Below are 24,011 nucleotides of genomic sequence, written 5' to 3'. Positions count from 1 at the left end.
ACTCTGTTGAACTTCTCCACATTTGCATCTATTTCATCCATCTTTTTTCTCCATTTAACATGTTAATCATAGTTATTTTAAAATCCTTGACTGCCAACTATAATATTTGGATCATCTGTGGGTTTATTTCCATTGTTTTTCTCTTGTGCATTGACCCCATTTTTCTTTTGCATATTTAATAATTTTTGTCTGCATGTTGCATATTGGGTATAAAAAGTAGGTACTTCATTCAGACTGTGTTCTTCCTCTCCCCAGTTCCCCACTCTGAAGAAGCTAGTCACTTCGAGAAATTCAGGTGCCAAGTTGGGGCAGAGTTATAGTTCTGGTAAAACTCAGTTCTCCTCTGGATTGTCCCTGTCCTTTAGGAGTGGCCCTCTTGGATTTGGGGTTGAAAACCTGGCCAGTCTGTCTCTCTGAGTCCTTCAAGTTCTGCTCTTCAGAGATTTTGGAGTTAGCTCTTTAGCCTCCCAATCCACACAGGTTCAAGATCTGGATATCTTGAGAGGTGGATCACTTATTTGTTTCAGGCCCCCTCCCTCTAAACACCAGGAGACTGTTGGAAAAGCCTTCCCAATTGCCCACACGGCTCCAAAACTTGGCAAACGTTACATGGGGAGAACTAGCTTTGCATTTTGGGCTCTTCGTGAGTCCAAGCCATAGTACAGTCCCTGTAAGCACCAAAATCTACTGCTTCATTTCTTTTTCCTAGTAGAATATCTCTGTTTGGGCAATTTTGATCATTAGAGATGTCCAAAATCAGCAGATGTTTCAGGGAATAGCCACTCATCATTAGTTCACCTAAGAGGAACCCTTTCCCCCTTGAAATCTTAGTTCCTCTGGTTCTTATTTCTTCCATCACTCTCCATTCTCTTTAAAGATAATTTTCATCTTATTTATCTCCTGCTGATGGTTGTGATGGGCGTGGTGGCCTGCACGGACCTACCACATCCTACCCAGAAGCAGAAGTTTGTCAGTTCTGCTTTCTACCACTTCCAACTGAGATATAATTTGAGTTCTTAATATTTTCATTTGGTCAGACTCTAACTTGTTTCCCCATGTTTAAAGAAGTTATAGGGCTTTTATCTCTTTGGAAACAGATGTCAACCGTTTCCTAAACTTTCTTGAAGGATGGCCATTTTGCCTCAAAGTTCTTACTGCTTTGTTCTTTGGTGCTACATATCTTTCCTATTTTTGCTTTATAATTTGTTCATTCTTCTTATCTTCTTGGCCTTCCCTGTTGCTGCTAGGAAAGTTTCAGATAATTTTATAGATTTCTGGGGGACTTGGGAGAGGAGGTGGGAGCTCCCTGCTCTGCTACCCCATTGCTCAGTAAGCTCGCCTGAGAGATAAACTCTCTAAGAAGCAATTTCCTCTTCAGCCACACCAGCCTCCTTTGAGTGGGGCTCTAACTTTGCCTGACTCTCTCCTCTCATGAATTTCACGTGACGGTTGTACACATCCATAGTGTCAGCTGTTCTCCAACATTTGTAAGTTAATGACGTTTAGGCCTCCAGTGCCAGCCAGCCTTTACTTCTGTCTGGGCTTCCAGATCTATATGTCACACCTAACATCCCCAGAGGCCCCTCAAACACAACATCTCCAAATTCACCATCCTCCTGAAGCTCTGCTCCTCTGCTTGAGATCCTATTTCAGGAATGACACCGCCATCTGGTCAGAAGCCTATATATCATCCTGATCTCTCTCCCTCTTCCTTGCCTCTCACATCCAACAGCTACCACATGTCAATTCTGCCCAAGGAACACTGGCCATCCTCCTTCCCCACGGCTGCAGGACAGGCCCTCCATTCCTCCTAAGACCTGCCCTTCAGAGGGGCGCACATGCCAAAGAGCACTTGACAGGCACAAGTGGTTTTATTACTTCTGCCCGGAAGAGAGGCCTGGCAGGAACAGGGATGCACAGCAGACGCGGAGCTGCGTCCCCACCCGCAGCACATATGCCAGTGGCCGGAGTCCAGGACCGTGAAGAGTCTTCCCGCGGTGTGAGCTGGAAGTGGGGAGGAAGTACAGTCTCGCCGACAGAGGCCGCGGGCGTGAGAAGAGGGCCCAGCCTCACCGATGTCGCTTTCGGATGCTCTGCAGCTCCTGGTAGATGGTGCTGAAGCTGGGTCGCTGCCCGGGCTCGTAGGCCCAGCACTGCTCCATGAGCCTGAACACGGCATCGGGACATAGCTCGGGGCAGGGCAGGCGGCCCCCTGTGAGGACAGGCATGACACCCCCCGCATGAGGAGGACATCTGAGGGCCCCTGGCAGCCTGAGGGGGCATCCGTGAGTAATGGGAGCTGATTAAGCCACACTGTCCCTAAAGAGCCGCTCTTCCCCACTGAGAGCCCCAAGTACACAGAGGTCCTAATCACAATCCCACTGCGTGCAAGTTGTATGACCTCTGTAAGCCTCAATTTTTTCTCCTGTGAAAGGAACATATTAATCCCTACCTCACCTGTTGTGAAGAATAAATGAAGTAATGTATAACTTGGCACACATCGGGGACTCCCTCAGCGGCAGCTACAGGATTATTCTTATTCCGCCCCAGTGGGAAGGTCAGGGGACCGGGAAGAAGCCAGCTGCAGCGCCGGGATGAGTGCCTGGCTCTCAGGCTGCTGTTACTCAGCAGGGTTCCCTTACCCTTTTCTATGAAGTCCCGGGTCTGCGGATTGCTGAGGTTGGGGTAGGGGGAGGCCCCTAGGCTGAAGGTCTCCCAGAGTAAGATGCCAAAGCTCCACACGTCGCTCTCGGAGGAATAGCGTCCTGCAAGGAGGCAAGGCAGCATGAACGGGCCACCCACGTCCCTCAGCCAGAGTGAGGCGCACCCAGCCTTGGGCTGTGCCCAGGGTGGACAAGGCCCAGTTACCATAGTTAAGAGCCTCAGGTGCCGTCCACTTCACGGGGACTTGTCTGAGGCCCCCTGAGGCAGCGTAGATCCCATCTTCTTCCTCCCGGGACATTCCAAAGTCACTGATCTTCAAGATGTTCTTCTCTGTAACCAGGCAGTTTCGAGCAGCCAGGTCCCTGGGTGAAGTAAGAAAGGGGTTCACTCAGCCACCGGTCCATGCGACACCTGTCACCTCATGACCTGGGTACTCTGGACACAGCCATGAACAAGGGCTGCTCCCTGCATGCGCCTGGGTGGGAGTTATCGGGGGCCTGGCATGGGCTCCACGAGGCCGGTGCACCCTCACTTACCGGTGGATGCAACACTTGCTCTCCAGGTACTCCATGCCGGCTGCCGCGTCTCCCACCATCTGCAGCAGAGTCTTCACCCGCAGGCGGGCTCCCTCAGTCCGAAGGAAGGTCAGGAAGTCACCCCCTGGGAGCAGGTGGGGAAAGCCTTATTGAGCCTCCTGCAGGGATGCAGACCTAGCTGGACTGGGGTACCCACCCCTGGAGATCAGCCCTCTCAGCTCACCCTGCACGAGCTCCATGACAATGTAGATGGGTTGCTTCTGGGTGCAGACGCCAATGAGACGCACAATGTTGGGGTGGCTGTACTGCTTCAGGATCCTGGAGGGTGCTGCTGCTTAGGCTCCCACCTTGTGGGCTTGCAAATCCCCTCCCCAGGGATCCCCAGGGAACCCGAGGGAGGACGGGAGAAGGCAGCAGAAGAGTTTGGCCTCTGAGGCCAGCAGACCTCGAACAGATCACTGTGCCTCGCCCCCTCTGACCTTGGTGTGGGGGAGCACTGCCTTCAGGGGGCTGTGGGGATTACATGATGCCGCAGACCACGCACTGCACGTCAGGCCACGCAGAGCAACATTTTGTACGTGCAACCAACGTGACTGTTATTTTATCACTTACCTCGCTTCCTGCAGAAATTTGGCCTTGAGGTCAGGCGGGAGTGTCTCTCGACATGATTTCACTGCCACGAGGGTGTTATCAGCTCGCAGGCGCCCGCTGAACACTTCACCAAAGTTGCCCTGAAATGATCTTGGGCTCCTACCCATCTTCCTTGGGCCACAGTCCTCTCAGGCTACATCTCACCTTGTCCCCACCTGCCCCTCACTCAGTGACTCTATGCTCAGACCTGCTCATCCCAGCTCTTTAGTTTATCCCCTAGCTGTGGATCGATGCAGGTCCACATGGGATAGGCAGGGAAAGTCATCTCTGACTTTCCATGTTCATGAAAAGAGGTGACATGGAAAATCCACAAGTCACTTTCGCTTGGATTAGAAAAGTGTTACGCTTTTTGTGAAAGTGACTTCTTTCCTAAGCAGGTTATTTGATGGCTCACATGAACAGAATCTGTGCCCCCTTGCACACAAGAGCTCCCTGGGGAGGCAGGGGCCCAGCGCAGGAAGGTGGAGGTGGGTGCTGATGGCAGGTATTTTCCTCTCAGTTTCCTTGCAGAATGGTGTATGGCATGGCTGGGAGGGGAATTAGGTACAAGCTGGAAGTCAGACTGAGGCAGGGAGGCAGAAGAACTCTCTGAAGTGGGTCTCCTTGTGACATGGGTGGTGGGCTGGAAGGAAACAGTGCTGGGGAGGGAGAACGCAGGCAGCCAGGAGGCTGGCAGAGCACTCAACTCACCCGCCCAATCTGCTCGCCCAGCACCAGGTCCTCATGATTCAGCACCCACTTGTCCTGTGGAAGGGAGTGTTGGGCAGTCAGAAGTCAGTGAAGGGAAGGCATTCTGGGCTCTGTTGAAGGACTGAACGTCCCCCACAAAGCCTACGTCTTTCATTTCTTGGAACCTCAGTTTCTTAGTCTGTAAAATGGAGCTTGGACCATATCAGGATCACACTCGATGACCTCGCAAACCAGGTAGGGGCCCTAACTGGATGAGCACCAGCCTGTGGAATGGGAGCGGCCTTGACATTCCATACCTAGCAAGAGGCTGAGCCCTTGGAGCATGAGGAGTCGCTTCACGTCTCATATGAAGACCAAAGACTAGAGACCTGGAAAGCCCCTCCTGCCCGATTCTGTGCCTCGACCTACGCTCGTCAACCCTGGCATGGGCGGCGTGGGCTGGCTGGGCACAGGCTCACCTTGGGCACGGCTCTGTTCAGGACAATTCCACTCTTCTTGGTGAGGGGCTGCTTGGAGCGCAGCAAGTCGTCTATGAGCAAGGGGATGCTGGGAAAGCCGTCGCCTTCCAGTCGGTACAGGTTCTGTGGGGCGGGGGAACCTGGGGTCAGTAGCCTCCACTGCTGAGGGGGCCTGAGCTCTGGGAGGGTAGAGGGAGAGCAGCAGGGAGAAGGGGCCTTCCTGGGACAAGAGTCATAGAGACTGCAGAAAGGCAGGACTTGATGGTGCCCGACATGCCTGCTACCGCTCTTTAAGGGAGGACCCGAGCCGAAGGCTTCAGCCTGTTTTGTTGTAGGGACTGGGTGGTCTCTCTGGCCCCTAACAGCTCTGCCAGGGAAGCATCGAAGACCAGCAACTCCTTCCTACACTCTCAAGGTCATTTTCCTGCTGACTGGGAGGGGTGGGGCGGGGTGGGCTCAGGTCCAGGCCCTACTCACATCAGCAGACTGGATGATGAAGTGCCGGGGCTGGCCATCCCACAGCACTGACAGCACATACTCCTGCTTGCCCTGACTCTCCCGCACCAGGAAGTCCCCAGATTGTGTCAGGAGCTCAGCCACCTCTGTCCGTGGGATGGCACCGTGGTACCACAGCTGCTCGTGCAGGGGCTTCTGCACCTCGGGCACAAGCTGCAGTGGTGGAGGAAGCTGGGCAGGGACAGGGAAAGAGTTGGGGGGTCACTCAGCCAGTTCATCGGGGGGAGGGGGGGGGGCGTCTCTATTTCCCATGCCCTTCAGTCCTTCCAAACCACCCAAGTGGTAGGTCGAGCCATCCGCAGGCCAAAGACCGGCCCAGGCTCACTTACAGGGTATTGACCGCAGAGCTGGGATGGGAGGCCTGGGCTGGCTGGTCCCAAACTAAGGTTTTGTCTTTTCTACCAAGCCTCAGTCCCTTGACCACCCCCATAGCAGGGAGCCTTGGGATAGTCAAAGCTGCAGGTCCTTTCAGCACATGCGGTAGCAAAGAAGTAGGCGCAGGGGTTGCGGGATCTGTGCTTAGATGCCCCAATAAAAGCAGCATAGGCAGGACCTCCTCTCTAGGGCCACCCAGTGATTAACCTGAACAACACCGCGGGAAGGGCTTACAGGGGACATCGCTGAGACCCCTGGCCTGGCACACCCCTTGGAGAAGGGCAGAGGTGCGGGCCTGGCCGGACTCCACTCACCGAGAACTTGGGGCGAAAGATTCCTGAGATGTGGCTCTTAAGAATCTCCAGGGTGGGCGTCCTTCCCCCTTCCCGTTCCGGCTCCTGGGGCCAGGGACAGACGTCAGCGAGTGGCCAGGCTTGGGGAGGGGGAGGGCAAAAATGAAGAGCGCAGCCTGGGCCGGTGGGTAGGGTGGCCGCAGTAGGCGGTGGGGCGCTCACCGAGGATGAGGTGGAGTGGCAGTCGTCCTGCAGAAGCCGCACAGGCGGGGGCTCGCCGGGGCCCAGCTGCTCCAGCTTGGCCTGCAGCAGCTCCTGCTGGGCCTGCAGCTTGGCCTGGTTGCACAGCGCCACCTGCAGCCCCTGCAGCTCCTCCCGAAACACCTGCCTCTTGCCCAGCAGGTAAACCCTGCCAGCAGGTAGATGGGAGCAGGGAAACAGAGGGCTCAGCATGCAGCTGGCAGGCATCGGCGGGGCGGGCAGGCGGGCGGGAGGCTGCTGTGGCTGGAACCCACTCACCGATGCCGGGGATGGATGCTCCGCTCCTCGTTCTGCAGCTCACACAGCAGCTGACCGACTGCCTCCTGCCGGCTGCCCACTGTCTTGGTGGCCGCCGCCAGTTCATCTGTCACTGAGGTCAGCCTGTGCCCCCAAGGAAGGGCAGTGTTAGAGCCAGCCTCTCAGAAGCAGCCCTGCAGAGCTGAGACAAGCTTGGCCTCCCGGGGCCCCAGCTCTATGAGGACAGAGTCCACCCCAAGCCCCGCACCACGGCACCCACGTGTGCTGCACGCTCTCCACCGTCAGCTCGTTCAACTGCAGCTCCCCGGGTTCCAGGGGTTCACCCTCCTCAAGCAGCGACTCGTCAAAGGTGACACAGGGTGGGACCTCAGGTGTGGACCTACGGGGGCATTACCGCATCAGTGAGCAAGTCGATAGGCCGGGTGCCCAGCAGGGGCAAGGAGGGGCTTACCCATACTGTCGCAAGAAGCCATGGTACTCGGCCTCTGGCTGGATGCGGGCAGCAGCCGCAGCCATCTCCTGGTGAATGGCCACCATTTCGTCCTGTACCAGGCTGCTAATCTCCAGGTATTCTTGCAAGATCTCTTTCCTGCCCAGAGATAGGACCGCTGGTCAGTCGGGCCTCAGGCTAGGCAAGGCTGAGAAGCTTAGGGGCCCTGACACTTGAGTTCGGAGTCAGTCCTGGGATTGAGCCGCCACCTCATCATTTACCAGCCCAATGCCCACAAGCAAATCACTGCCTGTCTTCTAATCTTTACTTCCTGTTATGTGTAATGGGGGTTCTGGGAGTGATAGTGCGGGCCCAGTGAGATCCACGTGCAAAGTGTGCGGTACACACACGAAGCACTGTTTAACTGTGAGCTACGATCATGCCTGCCCAGAACTGCCGGCCCAACAGCTGGGCTCTGGGGCTCCAACATGCATAAGCCATTGATGTGCTGTGACCCCGCATTTATGTCTCTGGTCCCAGCACCTCCCCAGAGCTCCAGTCTCAAGTAACGATCCACTTTCTCAAAACATCCCATTAGACATCAAACTCCACTAGTTGAAAATGAACCCCTTTTCTTGTCTCCTGAATCCATTTTCCCCATAGCTAATGGCCATTCAATCTCCCGGGTGCTTTGGACCAACTCCTTGGCATCATCCTTAGCTCCTCTATGTCACACGCCACTTCCAGTCCATAGGGAAATCTCAGTGGCTCCGCCCTCAAAATACACCCAGGACCTGACCACTTTTCCCCTCCGCTGGGTCCGAGGGGCCATGAGCTGTGATCTGCGTTACTGCAGAAGCCTCCTGTCTGGTTTCCCTACCTTGTCCTTGCCCCCTGAAGTCTATTCTCAACACGGCCGAAGTCCTCACAATGGCCTGCTGCTCCCCCTTTCTGAAACAATCCTTCTCTCAACATACCCCGGTTTGTTCCTGCATCTCTGACTGCCTCCCAATCCCCCGTTCTTGTTTTATTTTTCTCCATAGCACATGCCACTTCTAACTTGCTTTCTATTTTACTTACTGACTTTCTTTTCTCTCTTTTCTGATACAATTGATCTTAGAAAGCAGGTATTTTTATTTTTCTTGCTGTTTGCCAGAGCCTAGAATGGGTGGGTGCTCAATAAATACAATAAGACCATGCAATAAGAAGCCCTGAAATAACGTAATTCAGATATAAATCGAGTGGCTCCAATCCTTGGCCCGGGGCCCGGTCTCACGTGATTCCATGACCACCTACTTTCACAAGACTGAATTTTTCTGGACCCTGTCTCTGGGGCATGGTAGGAGGGTAATGGGGTGACGGTGGGACGCGAGCTCACAGGATGCATGCCATCTCTTGGTGCAGGTCCTGTAGTGACTGGAGCAGGCCAGGCAGCATGAACTGGTGGTGGTGCTGGTGGTGCAGCTGTGCAGCCCGCACCCCAAGCACATAGCGGTTATGGTGAGCGAAGAGCTTCCACAGGCTGCGCACGTATTTGTCCTTGGCCCTGTCACGGTCCTTGTCTGCCAGGTGAGGGGGGGTGTGGGTGACAACACAGAGGTCTGGGCACTCCCCACTCCCTGGACACCTGTGGACAGGTCAAGGCTGTCTCGGGACTCCCTCCCTGCCGGTGAGGGAAGCTACACACCTTTGCTGGCCTCCTGGTACTTGCGCCTGGCCTGGGCGCTGTCCCGTGCCAGGGATCGGTACTGGCTCTTCAGCTTCTCAATGTCCTGGCTGTGGGTCTGGGGAGAGAGAAGAGACTGTGTGGGTTGGCAGGTCCCCAGGGCATTCCTGCCTGAGGTAAAACACTGGACAGGTCTTACAGTGCAAGCAGGCAGCATACTCGAGTCCATCCTGCAGAAAGGGCCTGGAGACCTCTGGGGCCAGGCCTCTGATGCTGAGGTTAGGGTCAGAGGAAGTGGGTTGGGGCTGAGCCCCTGGAGGAGGCAGAGTGGACTGGGAAGGCTAGAACTGCCCTTCTTTGGTCTGGGATGGTATCTGATGGCAGGCAGGGCCCAGCTGAAGGCATGTGGCACCGAGCTCCATGCTTAGAAGGACTCTGTGCTTGGTGTTATGCTCTGCTGATGCCATCTTGAAACTCTCAATAATGCTTTGACAAAGACCGCGCATTTCCATTCTGCACTGATTCCTGCAAATGATGTTCCTGGTGGCAGGAACAATAAATGGTCACGACTAGAGTGCTCATCCCAGTTCCCCTGTCTTGTGCATTGGGATACTTTAGGTCAGTTCCATCCTTCTCTGACCCTCAGTTTCCCTGTCTGTAACTAAATAAATAGACTAAATGAGCCTTTTTCACGGGCCAGTTGGCAAACATTTTAGGCTTACTGGCTAAACAGTTTCTGTTGCAATTACTCAGTTCTACCATTGCAGCTCTAGTAGCCAAAGGTTATATGAGAACAAATGGGCACAGCTGTGTTCCAGTAAAAGTACCTATAAAAACAGGCAGACACTGTTTTTAGATAAGCTTCTGGGGAGAGAGTGTGGATCGAGACTGGCCACCAGGGGCCGCTGTTGGTCCGTGGCAAGGCAGGGTTTTACTGTGGTGGAAGCAGGATGGTACAGGGGGCCAACTAGCACATTGAATTAGAAGGCTGAAGCACACAGATAAATAGCTCTAATCACACCGCTTCTAGACCAAGGAGCTGGGCAGGATTAAATGCAGGCAGGATGACTTCAAAGCCCCGGTCTTTAACCTCTCTGTTGGGGCCACGTTGCTGCCTTGCTGCCGTGTGGTGTCTCTGGGACCCGGGGAGGAGCCCACCTAGGCCAAGGGCAAACAGACCAGCGTCATTTCTCTCCAACTGCCACTCAGCCTCAGGGCCAGCTGGTACAGTGCGGGAGGCGAGTCACAGATCCTGCTCCCCGCAGGCAATGGCTGGACTATTCACCCTTGTACGCCAAGCACTTTGTCCAGGCACACAGTAGGGTGACAGAAAATTCGTGGAGAAGCCCTGCTGTAGGTCAGCCCAAGTGGGGAGAGATGGGAAGGAAGCTGTGGTGGAGCTGGAACAGGCCCCGGGAGCAGGCCTGTGGTCAGTGCTTTCACTTCCCTGTAAATTGAGGGGCTCTTGTGCAAAACCAGCCCTTTGAGGCTTGAGATGTAGGTAGAAACGACCAGGCTCCCCACCCACCTTGGTGAGCTCCTGCTGCAGCTGCTGCCACTGCTCGCTGTAGGTCTTGCGCAGCTGCTGCCGCTCCCGGATCAGCAGGCTCAGCTTGTTCAAGGGCCCTGAGTTCAGGTCTTCCGCGTGCTGCCTCAGCAGTCGGCTCAGGCCCTCCGTCTGACTGGTGATCTCTGCCCAGGACTGCAGCACACGAAGGGTGAGACAGCGCGTGGAGGACAGTGGCTCCCAAGCCCACCCAGGGAACTTCGGGAAAGGAAGGGTCAGGCCAATATCCCAGGGACCCACAGGAATTCCTGGGAAGAGGGCTGGGAAGGGGTGAAGAGGCCATGGAACCCCACCTGGCTGATGGGGCTGTCGGGGCCGCCCCGGCTCTGGCCCCCACTGTCTTGTAGGGACATGTGGTGCAGCAGGCCAGCATATTCCCGGTCACTCTTGACCCGCTGGGCCATCCATTTCCTCATGCCCTCCAGCAGCCGGAGCTCTGCCTCCTGCATTTGTTGAAGTGCCCCATGGCCCTGGGGGCTGCACAGCTCTGAAGAGAAGCCCATAATGCTGTCCTGGGGACACAAGGGAGAGGCCACCGCTGGAGATGGAGAAGTAGGACAGGGAGACTGGGGGCTACCAGGCCAATAGGAGCTGCAGATAGGCAGAAGGTGGGGGCCTGTCCTTCTGAAATGCAGCCACAGGTACAAAACGCCGGCCTGGCCTGGGACTGGCTCTCCCTGCATCCTGTGTCCCAGGCCAAGGCCTGGCACCAGGGGATCCCTTCTCGGTCCTGGAACAGGAACCACCCAGAGCTTCCCTCCCTGGGCCCTTCCACCCAGCACCCACTGCAGAGGTATGTGTACCCAGGGTCCTTGGCAAGGCCAAGACTGCCCCAGCCAGCCACAGCCTGTGCCCTGCTCCTGGGGCCACCCGTCCCACCGGGGGTGGTGTCTGCCTGCCTGGATCCAGCCTGCTGCCCCTGCTCCCTGCCTACCGCCCACCACCTCCTGGGCCTCAGGAGAGTTACCGCTCAGGCAGCTGCTCCGGGGGCCACCGAAGACGGACTCAGGCCCAGCCTGACCCAGCCAGCCAACGGGCCAGTTCCTGATTCGACGCTTCCTCCTCCTGAGGTTTCAGTTGGCCCAGGCCCTGGGCGGGCCGCAGAGGGGAAGGGGCGGGCAGGAGCCTCAGATGCCTGCCGCCCCCGTCTAGCCCGCCAGCCAGGGCCACGGAAACGGAAGGGAGGAGGGGCAGGGGAAGAATGGCCTCAAGAAGGGCAGCACTCCCCAGGGCCTTGGACAGGGACAAGGGGGAAGTGGCCCCAGGGTGCAGCGGTGGGAGCCTACCCAGGGTGAGGCTGCACGCAGGCGTGCTGAGCCTCCCAGACTGGGGGTCCTGAGGCAGGTGGGCAGTCCCAGGAGCAGCCAGGTAGGTCCAGAAGAGTAAGGGAGAGCCTAGTCCAGGTTCTCTCCACCCCATGGATTCCCCAAGAAGAGCTAAGGCACCAGTATCCATTTGAATGAAATTTCCAAGTAAATCTACCTGGAAGAGGCCTGCTTCTCATACACAGGTCCTGGTAGACCAGTTGCCACTCCCCTACCCCGGGCAGGGGCTTCCTTTCCCAAAGGAAACCTGAGGGGTGGGTTGGGGAGTAGAGAGGTAAGGCATTTACACAGCTGGGACTCACGGTCTTCCCAGCAAGAACACCCTGGCCTTTCTGGCCCCACTGCAGGCCTCCAAGGGAGACCTTGAGCAATAGGGACACAGGCCGTTTGTTACTCTCCACTCTGCTGGAGACTAGTCCTGTAGGGGTGGATGTGCTCAGCTTGTCCCAACCCCTGGCGCTTGTCTCCAGCTGCTGTCTTCTTCTACACCCCACAGCTCCCTAAAGGAGGCCTGGAACCCCTCAGCAGACAGACTCCAAAATCGTGGGTTGGGCTCATCTTGAGGCAAGCAGGACATCACAGTGGGCATCTAATCCTAGCGCCCCATCCCCCCCATCCCAGGATTTAGTCCCGGACTCCTGGGAAGAACAGTATCACCATACTGGAGACCAGGCCTGGTTTGCATAGTCTGCACGTTTAATCGCTTTAAAACCTCTAACATCATCTTGTGTCCATTAAATAGAACCAACAATGCTGGGCCTGTTTAAATTACAAGAAAAAAAAAAAATCACTGTGCACCAACCCAGTATCTTACAAAACCAGCCGGGCTGGCCACAAGGAGCGGGGTGGTGAGATGGGGGCACCCCTGGGCAGGTGGCTGGGTGCCAGGAGGGGCTAGGACAGAGAAAGAAAAGAGGGCTCCCAAACAGAAGGGGGTTGATTGTCCTAATGGGAGGGGTGCAAAAGGCACGTCAGAAGAGGGGAACTTGGGGGGCAGTGCTTTTCCACCAGGGCACAGTGTTGGAGGGGGCATGGTGCCACCGCCTGCCCACCCCTGGCACTTGGAGAACCAGTGACCCATAAGCCCTTGGCACGACGAGCCGCATCAGAAACATGGACAACTACCCACCCTTCCCACCACGATCCCCCTTTCTTAGGGCCTGCCTGGCCGGCCTCTTCAGAACTTGGGGTTCCGCTACTCCTCACTCCCCAACAATATGCTGCAGCCTCCCATACCTCAGGGCCAGGGCAGCTGGGGGAACAGCAGAGTGAACAGTGGGTATGTGAAGGTGGGTGGTCCAGCTGCTACCCCCATTAAAAATACAAAAAAAAAAAAAAAAAATCAGCGTCTAAAGTGAAATAATCACAAAGTGAAAATATATCCTCGAACAGCCCCTGAGATCCCCACAGGGGAAAGCAGCATCGGGTGGGAGGTGGGAGAGGCCGGCTGGGCCACCGTCCCTCCCCACCACCCACCCAGGGGCTCCGGGACTGTGAGTGCCAACAGCCCAGGCAGCCCCGGGCTCAGAAAACAGGGACATGGGCCCTGGCTGGAGGGGAGGGCGGTCAGGACGCCAGCATGGGGCTCCCCAAGGCCAGCCTCACTCAGCGGGAAGCCAGCTGTGGTGAGCAAAAGGACAAACACACACGTGCACATATGCGTGCACACACGCGCACCCTTGAAGCACCTGCCTTGCCTTGGTCCCTTCCATCGCCGCTTCTGCCTGAGGCTCACCAGAGGTGGGGGACGGGGTCAAGTACGCACAAGCCCTTGGAGAGGTGGCCTCCTCCGCATATTCCCTAGGCCAGTCTCCCTGCTGCCTGGATGGGGACCATTATTGCTTTTAAGGGACAAGGAAGGGGCCAGGGCACAGCTGGGCCAGGAATCCCGAAAAAAGGGCTGCCCCTCCCCACTCCGCAAGAACTCTGGCTGGAGCCTGACAACCTTTGAAAGCTGCCCTGAAGGTTTCACTCCTTTCTCCACATAGAGGGGGTGCTAGGAATGGGGTGCAGCCCTCCGGTCCCCCATCTGGTCCTGGGACGCCCCCTCAGGCAGCCAGGAGGCCCAAGGGTAGGGTAGGAAGCTGTCTCTGCCCCTCTTGCCTCCCAACTGGGGTCCAAACCCAGTCCCAAGATAAAAAAATACTTTGGTGAATTAAAAAGTGCCCAAGGAGGGGATGGGCTCGAAGGGGGTGGCGGCAGGCGCTCGTCAGAGGACGCTCTGGTCTCTGATAAAGGCAGTCCTCTCACGTCGGCCCTCGTCCTCCTCCGAGTCAGACGGGCACTCCTGCCAGGCCTCAGGGGGAAGCCCCTTGTAGGAGATGAGGCCGCGGTCCATGGTGTACACCTTCACCCCCCGGAAGCTGAAGCCTGAACGCAGCTGTAGGACCAGGAAGACAATGACGAAGACCAGGACGATGAAGGCGCAGCTGAGGCCGGCCACCACCTCAGGTAGGTGTGAGGGCAGCAGCCCTGCCCGCAGCCGCGGCTCTGCCTCCACCTCTGGGGGTGGCCGGGGAGGCGGGGGCTGCTGCTGTGGGGACTCTCGGCTGCTCTGGGTTTGCCGGGAACACGTCTGCTCCACAGGGTCCAGGGAGGCGTGGCTGGGGCAGCTGAGGCAGTCTGTGGGGGCCGGCCCCCGGCATGTGGCACACGAGGTGTGGCAGCGGGTACACACGCTGGCGCGGATGGTCTCCACGTCATTCTCGGTGTTGTAGTGTGTAGCAAGGACTTGGGCAGCAAAGCCTGGTGGGCAATGCTGGACACAGCTCTTCTGATGCAGGGAGAAGCCTTCCTCGCACACTGCCAGCACAAGAGGAGGCGGATGTCAGCTTAGCTGCCCACGGCCACATGGCCATGTGGGACCCAGGACCAGGGCACCCCAAGCAGTCACCAGGAGCTTCTACCCCAAACTGTGTCATCCCAAGGGCTCCAGTGTCCCTTCAGACCCTTTTTCTTCCTAGAGCTGGGCTTCAAGATAAGCACCCTCTGTCCCCCAGCCTCAGGCCCCAACCCCCAGCAGCACCCACTACTGACCCACGCAGGCCTGGCTGGATGTGAGGGTCTTGCAGCCGCTGCTCTCAGGAGGTGTGGGCAGCCCCTCAAGGGCTGTGCCATATAGCACGAGGGTGAATTTGGTCAGCGTCCCTATTCCAGGAGGGGAAGAAGGCCAGAGTGAGTGGGAACTGGGACCCGGCATCCACACCCCCATCTCTCGGGCGCCCAGCATACCATAGTTGTTGGCCTCACTGGTATTTTCAATCTCCAGGACCCATTCGCCAGAGGGGTCCTCGTCCCAGGAATGGGTCGTCATGAAAGCCCAGTCATTAAACCCATCTGCAGAGTAGTCGTGTGGCCTGGGGGAGCAGGGTGCATACAGCTATCTGAGGCCTCTGGGGGATGCCAACCAGGCAATACCGAGCCCACCACACATGGACCAAATACCCTCCCCCCAGTGCAGCACCCACCCCACCACTGGGTTAGAAATGCCTCTTGGCTCTGGTTGCCAGTTGTTCTCAACCAGAAGATTCTGGAAATGTGTGAGGGCACTGCACACGGGAAGGCACACAGATGTGGCATTTGATGGGTGGAATCAGAGAATCCTGCAAAATGGGACAGTCCTATAGGACAAACCATCCCTCCCGCAACGCCAATATCCCCTCTGAGAGTGTTTGGTGACCATCAGGGCTGTATGAGTGAATGAGTGAATGCACGTGGGCACAAGGGAGAAAACGGCTTGGGCAGGGGACGGGGCAAGTACCTGGCAGCCAGCAAGGTGGAGCGGGTGCCCATGGGGCTAACCAGGTGGATGGCCAGGTCACCACGGCGATTGTAGGACAAGGTGAGGCGGGCCTGAGCGTGTTCCAGCCGTGTGATGTGGCTGGGCTCCCCCAGGCAGGCGGTCACAGTCTTCCGCACCTCCAGCCGCTTCCCTATGTCCCTGTGCAGAAAGCACAGTGACGGTCCATCAGCCTGGCTTCGAGGGACCCATGAGCACCTCCTGCAACCTTCGGGTCCCACCCACCCTCTCCCAGCCAGGGTTCAACCCTTACTTGGGCTCAGTGAGGATGTCAATGAGGCACTTCCGTTGAGGGGCCACTGTCGTCCAGTTCTGGGCCAGAGCCACCATGGCACCTGCGTCCAACAACCCGTAGCCATATGAATGGCTCACTGTGGAGAAGGGAAGGCAGGGTCAGCTGGGAGGCACAGAGCGCCCCCCTCACCAACCCCCCAAACCAGGCCATGGGGCCACCCTGTCCTCACCTTTCCGGCCCACACCATTAGTGGCCCAATCATTAGCATTGAGGTGTGCTGGCTTTGAGGTCTGTACCACCAGGTGCTGCATGTCCCGCCAAGTGAGGTTCTTACTGCAAAGAAGAGGGGGAGAGGCTGGCTGGGTTTAGTCTCTTTGGAGATAAGCTGGAGACTAAGGGCTGCTCTGCAGAGGGCACGAGTAGGGACACAGTTGCCCCTCAGCCCCCAAGACTTACTTGGCCTCCAGGGTGAGAGCAATGATACCAGCTGCCAGCGGGGCAGAGGCCGAGGTGCCGGTGTGTGACTCCGTACACTTCTGCCGCAAATCAGTGGTCACCTGCCAGCAGAACAATGGTGTTGGGTCTGTGTTGAGTGGAGGGGACCAGAGAGGTGGCCTGCCTGTCCTCCCTGTACCTACAGACCCTAAGCACCATGGATGGTGTTGTGAGCCAGGGCCAGGACACCTGGGTCCCAGTTGCTGCCCTGCTGTGGATAGGACAGTGTTTGGCTCTTTCTAAGCCTCAGTTTCCCAAGGAACAAGAAGATTGAACTAGAAGTTGAAGATCATTTGGAGCAACAACTGTTTTTAGGGAGAATCTACACTTCTCGGGGGCTTCACAGATGGCTCTGTGACCCCCAAGAATCTCAGAGAGCTCCCCAGTTCCCACTCCATGATGCCAAAGCCCCTATCACCCAGCTACATGCAGGTGGGAGGCAGATGAGGTTGGATGGAGCCGGCAAGCAGCCCCACTTCCCCAGCCCCCACCCTGGCCCCGACGCAGAGCAAGACTCACGATCTGCTTCTCATTCTGGTTGCCGCTGCTGTAGGTCGTGGCCAGCGTGGACGAGCAGGCCTCGCTGTACCAGGGCACGTTGCCGAACTGTGTGGCGCTGCTGATGGACAGTGTGTAGATGCTATTGGTGTAGCCGTCGCAGTTGCAGCTGTCATGATCCCGGCCCCCGTTCCCTGAGGCCCAAACAAAGATGGAGCCCAGCCCCCCGCGGCCCTGTGGACAGAGTGGGCTGGGGTCACTCGAGAACAGGACGTGAGGGAGGCCTAGTGGGAAGAGACAACTGCTGGAGACTGGAAAGGCTGGAGCCTCGTTCTCAGGGACTCTCTATTCACCCCCGAGTTCTTCATGAGGCCCTGGTGGATCAGACATACATACAAAAATGTCTGTCTGTATGCAGAAAAAGACCTGGACCACCACCCAAATGCTCAGAGCGGTGATTCCAGGGAGTACGATTAGGGATGATCTTAATTTACTTTCCTTTTTTTCTATCCTAGTCCCTTAACTTTTCAATAAACATATTTTGTGTAAAATTTAAACTAAACACAATAAACAAGAACAGAAAAACACGAGGAAAAAAAGCTATAGAAAATAGAGTGCCACCTTGCCCCCAGAGACTGGGCCTGGATCCCCACCTCACCTGGCTGACTCCCCGGAAGAAGGCCTCTTCGGCGAGGCGGGCCGGCCCATCCACGGTCTTGCCATCATCCTCGGGGCCCCAGCTGGCGCTGTAGATGTGGATGTGGTTGGGGTTCAGGCCCAGCGAGCGTGCTTCCACCGCATCGGTCACCTCACCGTCTAGCATACGCACCCCTGGCCGCAGAGTAGGGTGGGGAAAGGGATGCTGCGTGGGTCCAGCTGCCAGAGGCACCCCATGGAGCACACCCAGCCCTGCGCTGAGCCCCGAACTCCCTGGCTTGCCTCTGCTTCTCAAAGACGAGACCCGGGGAGGAGAAAATGAGAACAGCCCTGCCTTAACCACACATTCTGGACTAGGACAGGACCCGGGTTCCCAAAGGAGCGTGGTGATCGCAGCCTGCCACGTAAGGACACAGAGTGGGTGGTGACGATATAAGGAAACTCCTGCTAAGAAACACCCGTCCCACAGCACAGGGCCACCAGCACTGGCGATTCAGCTCTCTGAGTTGCTAAGAATCTTCTAAGGAATAGTCATGTGGTCAAAAGGATCCACAGTGGGAAAGTAGCAGGCACTGGCCAGATGGGAAGTGGGCGGAGAAAAACCCCACCCGAAGGGCCCTTCCAAAGACAGGGTGGCCAAGACCCACACCCACCTCCTATGCGGGCGTTGTAGGCCACACCCACGCCACAGACACCGTTGTTGGCCACCGCAGCCACCTCACCCGCACATCGTGTGCCGTGCCTGCCAGGGCCAAGAACACAGCATTAACGGTGGACAGAGCCTGGCAGGTACAGCCTGAGGAGAAGGATCAGCAAACCGTTCCACCTATGACCTCTATCCCACGTGTGAGCATGGTCCCCTCCCACACAGCCTGTGGCTATCTCTGATCTGGCCTAACCCTCCCTTAGAGCCCCGGCTGGGTCAGAACTGCAGGAAAGACGTCAGCCTCTCAGGCAGAGCATGTCTGAACCAGGCCTCAGCCCTTCCTACGCTGTGGAAAAGGAGAGAGGCAGACACCGGGGTCTGCCATTTCTGACCTGTTGTCATTCATCTGTGTGTAACGAGGTTGCGGGTCAGGGTCCTGGTCATTGACATCGAAGCTGGCCCCAGGATCCTGGAAAGGATGTGGCTGTTGTCAGGAGCAGCCTGCCCACGCTGGCAGAACAGGAGACCCTAGACACCCTCACCAGGATTCGCTGCCTGCCCCCCAATCTGCTCACATAATTGCCTGCCAAGTCCGGGTGGTTCTTCTCAATGCCGTCATCCAGGATGGAGACCACGATACCACGCCCCGTGAAGCCTTGAGCCCAGGCCTCCTTCACGTTCAGGTCCCGCTGGGTGATGCCAGACTGCAAAGAAACCCACTCCATCACCTTGGCACTTATGAAATGTGAGGCTAGGGTATCCTGAAGAATCCCTTCACCACCCCCAAAACCTCACTCTCTATCTGCCCCTGCTCTTAAAATGCCACTACTGGTTGTTTGGGGTCCGTGGAAGTGTAAAGAACTCTGGGAGGGTACCCTTGGCCCCAGAATTAGCAGGAGGGGCTGGGGAGAACGCTCAGCAGACAGAAAGAGGAAGAATGAGAGCAGGCTTCAAAGTCAGCCACACCTAACCCCGGGACCCTCAGTGGGCAGATGGGTACAGCTGGGAAGGAGGACCCAGGAACCGAGGATGCAACATACCAGGTACCACTGCTGAGGAAACTTGGGGTCTGTGGGCTCCTGGTACACATCCCGTTTGGTCCGTCGCTTTGCCACCTGCTGCTCCAGCCACTTTACCTGTGAGGGGATGAGGGAGAGATGGTGTGGGCGGAGGAGGGGGAGGAAGACAGTGGCACTCCTGAGAGCAGAGAGAGAAGGGTGGCAGCAGGGGGAGCTGGGGTTGCACTCACTTGAGGCTCCCTCTGCAGCCGGCTATGCCGCGGGCGGTGAGGCGACAGGGACCGCTTTGTCACAGCTCGATGCCAGAAGTGGTAATAGTCGCCGAAGATCTGCAACAGAGCAGGAAGACTGAGCTGGGCTTGCCATCTGTCAGTCCCTGGGGAAGTGGGGGACGAGTGTGGACAATAGGCTACAAGGGGCGGTATGCAATGGCAGTGGGAGGTGGGGCATCTGCTCCCTGCCCAGGACCCAGCAAGAAGGGGCAAGGGACCAAGGGGACACTCTTTATCCCTGGGGTATGTTGGTTGTCTGAGCAACCTATGCTAGAAACCCAAGGACAGGGCAAGCCACTGCTGCCATCCCCCTGGCCACCCGGAACATACCCTTGAAAGGACAAGCCCCACAGCACCTGCCCTCATCAGCACACGGCCCGAAATGTCTAGAACACCTACCTGGCCCTGGTTGAGGAAGCCATGCTTGCGTGCCACGCGGTCAGCCACAGCCGGGCCCCCAGGGATGTGCACAGCCCAGGTGTTGGTGAAGACCTTCTGCCCATGGGCATCAGCCACCAGCAGGACCAAAGGTCCTGCTGCTGCTACCACCCATAGCAACCAGGGCCTCAGCTCCATGGGGGGGACAGGTGGCCGGTGTCCCGGAGCCCTCCTCTCCTTGGCCTGGTCACGGGGCCTCGGCTCCCAAGCACCAACTCACAGCCTGTGGCCCGGGGCTGACTGGCGGGGGCATGGGGCCGAGACTGGCAGGGCTGTGGCAGGAGGACGAGGGCTGCCGGGCTCTGAGAGGAACAAGGGAGGAAAAGGGGGAGAGAGTCAGTCCCTCCCAGCCATGAGCTAAATTAAAGCTGCCTTCCCATTCCATGGCTGGATCCAGGCCTGAAAGGGGCTCTGGGGGAGGCGAGTGAAACCCCAGCACCCCCAAGGTCAGCCGGGGAGTCAGGGAGATGGACCCCCACCCCGCCACACGCAGCTCCCAAGCCTCTCTCCTCGCAAGAATACGGAAGTGGGACGAACAATATCAAGGCTTGAGTCACTCGAAATCAGAAACAACTGAATAAAGGCTAGCCAGAATGAAAGTAAAAAAGATGGGTTACAAAGCAGTACGTACACGAATCGATTTTGTTTTTTTAAAAAAGTATTTGCATATGGATATTTATATATAACCACAAAACAAAATCTGGAAGGACACAACTATACGTTAACAATGGTTCTCTCAAGATGATGAGAACTACAATTAGTATTTTCCTCTTTATCTCATCGTATGTTTTCCAAATTACCTAAATCTTTTTTTAGAAAGGGATAAAATGCTGACTTTTTGAAGTTTCTTAATGGGAGGCATCCACACAGCTCACTGGGTTTTTCCGGTTCAGCAAACCAACCCCAGCCCCAGAGGCTTATTTGCAGACACACAGCCCCTGGGAAGAAGGAGTGGGTGACCCTAGGTGAAATGCGGGCTTTGTGGGCTGAGCACAGGGGCTCACAGTGGCTTCCCTTCCTTCTATAGCCCAGACCCTCAGCCATCATCAAGAGGCCCAGGCTCTTTTTAACTGTTTCCTGGGGAACGGTGGGGCTGCCCAGCCTTGTCCCGCCTGGGCCTGGGCCTGGGCCTGGGCCTGGGCCTGGGCCTGGAGGCTCCCCAGCAGCCCCTTTGCTCTCTCCACGCCCACCAGCCTTGCGTAATCCGAGCCGGGCAGCCAGGGCAAACACTGGCTGCTGAGCCAGGAGCGCCAAGGTGAGGCTGAATCAATAGTCCATGTGTTGTTTTTCCTCCTTCAGCAAACAGACAGTGGGACCTCTCTGTCCAGGGCCACATAACTATCCCCACAAAGGGCCCCTGACTAGCCAGAAGCCAAGCCCCTGGGGTGGAGAGAAGCTGGGAGTGGTCCCAGCAGGGCTGCTGGAGGTACCCAGTCTCAATGCCAGCGTCTGCCTACAGGACCCAGGATGCCCTCACCACTCCCGCGGCCAAACCTCAAAGGAAGCCACTCTGCCAGCAGGCAAAATGAAGCTCCTAGCTCACCCAGGACCCTCGAAGCTGGGCAGGCAGGCTCCCCACTGGGAACCCCTCGCTTCTCTGGGGGCTGCCCTTAGTCACAACCAGTCTCCTCAGCTGTACTTCTGCTCCTGCAGTCCCACCAGGCAGGCTGGGGGAGACTCAACACACAATTCCTGAAGTATTTTCAGTTTACACCAAAATAACCTGACAGCTGATGGCAGGAGGCATCCACAGTGCAGCTCCTCCTCACCCTGGGAGGCAGAGTCCACAGGGCTCCCAGGCTGACCTGGAAGCCACAGCCCCAGGGTGCCTTAGGCAGCCAAGTTCCAGAAAGTCTGTCTGAAAAATGGCTGCCAGACATCGGCTCAAGGGGGTTAAGGGACCCCAAGCCCCTGATTTAACAGAGAATATGGAGCCCTGGGGGCACAAGCGGATGGGAACAAGGTCTCTTTTCCCCTTCTTGCCACACTAGCTACCACTTAGCTCTAAGACATCATGCAAAGCCACCCGCTGACGCTGACCACAGTGCTCTGAGCCCTACTGGAGCCCCCAAAGCAAGGCTGGGTTCATCAGGGTCTAGCCCAGGTTCTGGCCGACTGTGAATGGAGCGGAAGCTGCTTGGCGTTAAAGGTGATTAACCAACTATTTAATTACCTTGCAGCACCCGGAAAGAAAGCAGGCTTCAGGCACAACCAGGCAATCCCCAAGCAAGGGCGTGCTCCCTCTGCCCAGCGTCCCTGGCCATGGGAGTGGGGTAGGGCTCCCATGGAGCCCTGACGCCGCAGACAGTCCTGCCTCAGCATCCTGGAGGAAGCGAGGAACCCTCTTTCCCAAAGGGGCAGGCACTGAGAACAGTGAATGAAGGGGCTCCTCCCCACCCCCAACCCAGACTCTGACTCACCCTCCGAGTCCCAGTTCTTGCTGTATTTCTAGCTCCCCGTGATGCCGTCTCACATGGGACTCAGCTCCCGGCTGTGGCCAGAGAGAGCTGTGGGCGCTCCTCTTGGCTGTGTCCCCTCTCAGGCAAAGCCCTTTCTCCAGCCCCAGGAACCCCGTGATACAGCCAGCAGCTCCGAGGCACTCACAATGAACCTACCCCCAGGTCCGGGCTGTTTCCCAGGCACGGGGGCGTCCGGCGCAGACAGGGCTGCCCGGGGAAACCCGATCCGTCTCTCCTCCCGGCAAAAAGACACGAAGCCACGTCCTGTTGGAAAGGCTCCCCTGAAATTCTGACTCCCAGTCTCTGCTCTACTTGCATTTGCTATGTGACCTTAGATAAGTCATTTCCTCTCTGAGCCTCAGTTTCCTTGGTAGTAAAAACTGCTAGACCAGAGGTTTTCAAACTTTTTTTTAAGCCACAGAACCCTTTTCAAAAAAAAAAAAAAATCAAATGTCGTGTGGAAGCCCGATATAGTAAATAATATAGTAAACAGTAACACCGGGGCCACTGTGGGTGAGACGGGTCAGTCTCGACTACTCAACTCCCCTTTGCTGTGTTCCCACCTGGCCAGCAGCTGCCCGGCCCTCACTAGGCCACATCAGCGAATTCCTCTCGCACTGTCCAAGCCAGAGAATTCCCACAGCCTCTGGCTAACGAGGGTCTGCACCCCAGGGCAAGGGAGCAGGCGCCGGCAGGATTGCAGCTAAGTGAGCGCTGTCAGACCTGTCCGCCAGGCAGGCCGCCCCGGGGTCCCGCTGCCCGACGGGGGCAGCAGGGGCCTCAGCCAGGCCTCCTTGGAAAGCAGCCCCAGAACCTACCTGAGCCGGCCTCCCGGCGCCGCGGGTCGCGCACCTGAGTCCCTGGCTGCCCAGGTGTGCGGGCGGGGGCGAGTCCCGGGCGGGGAACAACCCCCCGCCCCGCGACGGCGGCTCCTCTCTCCCCAGGAGCGGAGGGGGCGAGGGGGCGAGGGGGCGAGGCGGCGGCCCCGGAGGACGGCGGGGAGGCGGGAGCGCGGGCGCCTCTGGAATTCTCGCCCCATCCCGCCCCCGGCGGGGCCCCGCGGCGCTTCCTGAGGTCAGCGGGCTCGCCCGGGCCACAGCGGAAAAGTACCGGCGCGGACAGAGCCGGGGCCGAGGCGGGCGCGCGCTCAGGTGGGCTGCGGGGCGCCCGGACCGTCCCCCGCGGCTCCACCCTCGGGGCCGGCCCGGGACTCAGTTCCGACAGCCGGGCCCAGGGGCCCCGGCGCTCCCGCCTCCGATCCTCCCCGGCGGGGCGCCCGGGCCGCGGAGCGCGCTCCTCTGGCGGAGGGCCCAGGCCGGCGGCTGCCCTGGGCCTGGCCCCCGCTCCCCGGGCCCCGCGCCCTCGCCGCTTACCCCGGGGAGCCCGGGCGGGGAAACTTTTCCAGGCGAGCGCCGCGGCGGCTCGGGCGCCCCTCGGCCGAGCAGAGAGCCCGGCGGCGGGGCCTGGGCTCGGCGCGCTCCCCGCGCCCGGCAGCGGCGTCACCGCGCGGAGGCGGGAGGCGCGGCGGCGCGGCCTCGGCCCGGCCGGCGACCAGGGCAGGGCTCGGCCTGGGCTCGGGCTCGGGCTCCGGCGCGGGCGGGGGCAGCGGCCGGGCCGCGGCGGCGCGGCTTGTTTACTCAGGCCGCTGTCAGCGGCTGCGGCGGCCCGGGCTCCTCCTCCTCCGCCGCCGCGCCCCTCCCCCGCGCGGCGCCACCTCCGCGCTCCCGGCCGCCGCCGGCCCGCCGCCCATGCTGCCCCGGCCCGCGTTCGGAGCGGGCGCGCCGGGCCGGACCGGGCCGGCGG

At 58.1% G+C, this 24,011-nt stretch overlaps 2 protein-coding genes across 5 annotated transcripts; both read right to left on the bottom strand.

Annotated features, from left to right (window-relative positions):
* Positions 1 to 1,852: 1,852 nt before the first annotated feature.
* FES (FES proto-oncogene, tyrosine kinase) lies at positions 1,853 to 12,239 on the bottom strand. Its single transcript, XM_016151536.2, has 19 exons — positions 11,333 to 12,239; positions 10,659 to 10,877; positions 10,327 to 10,500; positions 8,820 to 8,916; positions 8,511 to 8,694; positions 7,154 to 7,291; positions 6,962 to 7,081; positions 6,703 to 6,825; positions 6,406 to 6,592; positions 6,205 to 6,288; positions 5,477 to 5,686; positions 5,000 to 5,122; positions 4,542 to 4,595; positions 3,813 to 3,931; positions 3,424 to 3,518; positions 3,201 to 3,324; positions 2,869 to 3,026; positions 2,643 to 2,765; positions 1,853 to 2,212 (listed from the first exon to the last, which is right to left on the bottom strand). Exons 2-19 carry the CDS (start codon positions 10,866 to 10,868, stop codon positions 2,070 to 2,072), a joined length of 2,466 nt encoding a protein of 821 aa, XP_016007022.1. The 5' UTR covers positions 10,869 to 10,877; positions 11,333 to 12,239; the 3' UTR covers positions 1,853 to 2,069.
* A 124-nt stretch (positions 12,240 to 12,363) lies between these two features.
* On the bottom strand, positions 12,364 to 23,736 carry FURIN (furin, paired basic amino acid cleaving enzyme). 4 transcript variants are annotated; one of them, XM_036231921.1, is made up of 17 exons: positions 23,582 to 23,733; positions 22,365 to 22,472; positions 19,711 to 20,051; positions 19,270 to 19,368; positions 19,061 to 19,156; positions 18,596 to 18,724; positions 18,413 to 18,489; positions 18,028 to 18,116; positions 17,376 to 17,548; positions 16,739 to 16,951; positions 16,181 to 16,281; positions 15,954 to 16,057; positions 15,743 to 15,860; positions 15,451 to 15,630; positions 14,922 to 15,046; positions 14,727 to 14,837; positions 12,364 to 14,492 (listed from the first exon to the last, which is right to left on the bottom strand). In XM_036231921.1, the coding sequence occupies exons 3-17, from the start codon at positions 19,885 to 19,887 to the stop codon at positions 13,900 to 13,902; spliced, it is 2,385 nt and encodes a 794-aa protein (XP_036087814.1). In that variant the 5' UTR covers positions 19,888 to 20,051; positions 22,365 to 22,472; positions 23,582 to 23,733; the 3' UTR covers positions 12,364 to 13,899. The 4 variants fall into 4 exon arrangements, with proteins under 4 accessions (XP_036087814.1, XP_036087815.1, XP_036087816.1 ...); XM_036231922.1 differs by lacking the exon at positions 23,582 to 23,733 and adding an exon at positions 23,027 to 23,155; XM_036231923.1 differs by lacking the exon at positions 22,365 to 22,472 and having other exon boundaries at positions 23,582 to 23,736.
* Positions 23,737 to 24,011: the final 275 nt, after the last annotated feature.

This window comes from Rousettus aegyptiacus, unplaced genomic scaffold (genome assembly GCF_014176215.1).
Source record: "Rousettus aegyptiacus isolate mRouAeg1 unplaced genomic scaffold, mRouAeg1.p scaffold_m13_p_14, whole genome shotgun sequence".
Lineage (NCBI taxonomy): Eukaryota > Metazoa > Chordata > Mammalia > Chiroptera > Pteropodidae > Rousettus > Rousettus aegyptiacus.
The sequence above is the reverse complement of the archived record's forward strand: the minus strand, read 5'-3'. Positions and strand labels throughout refer to the sequence as shown.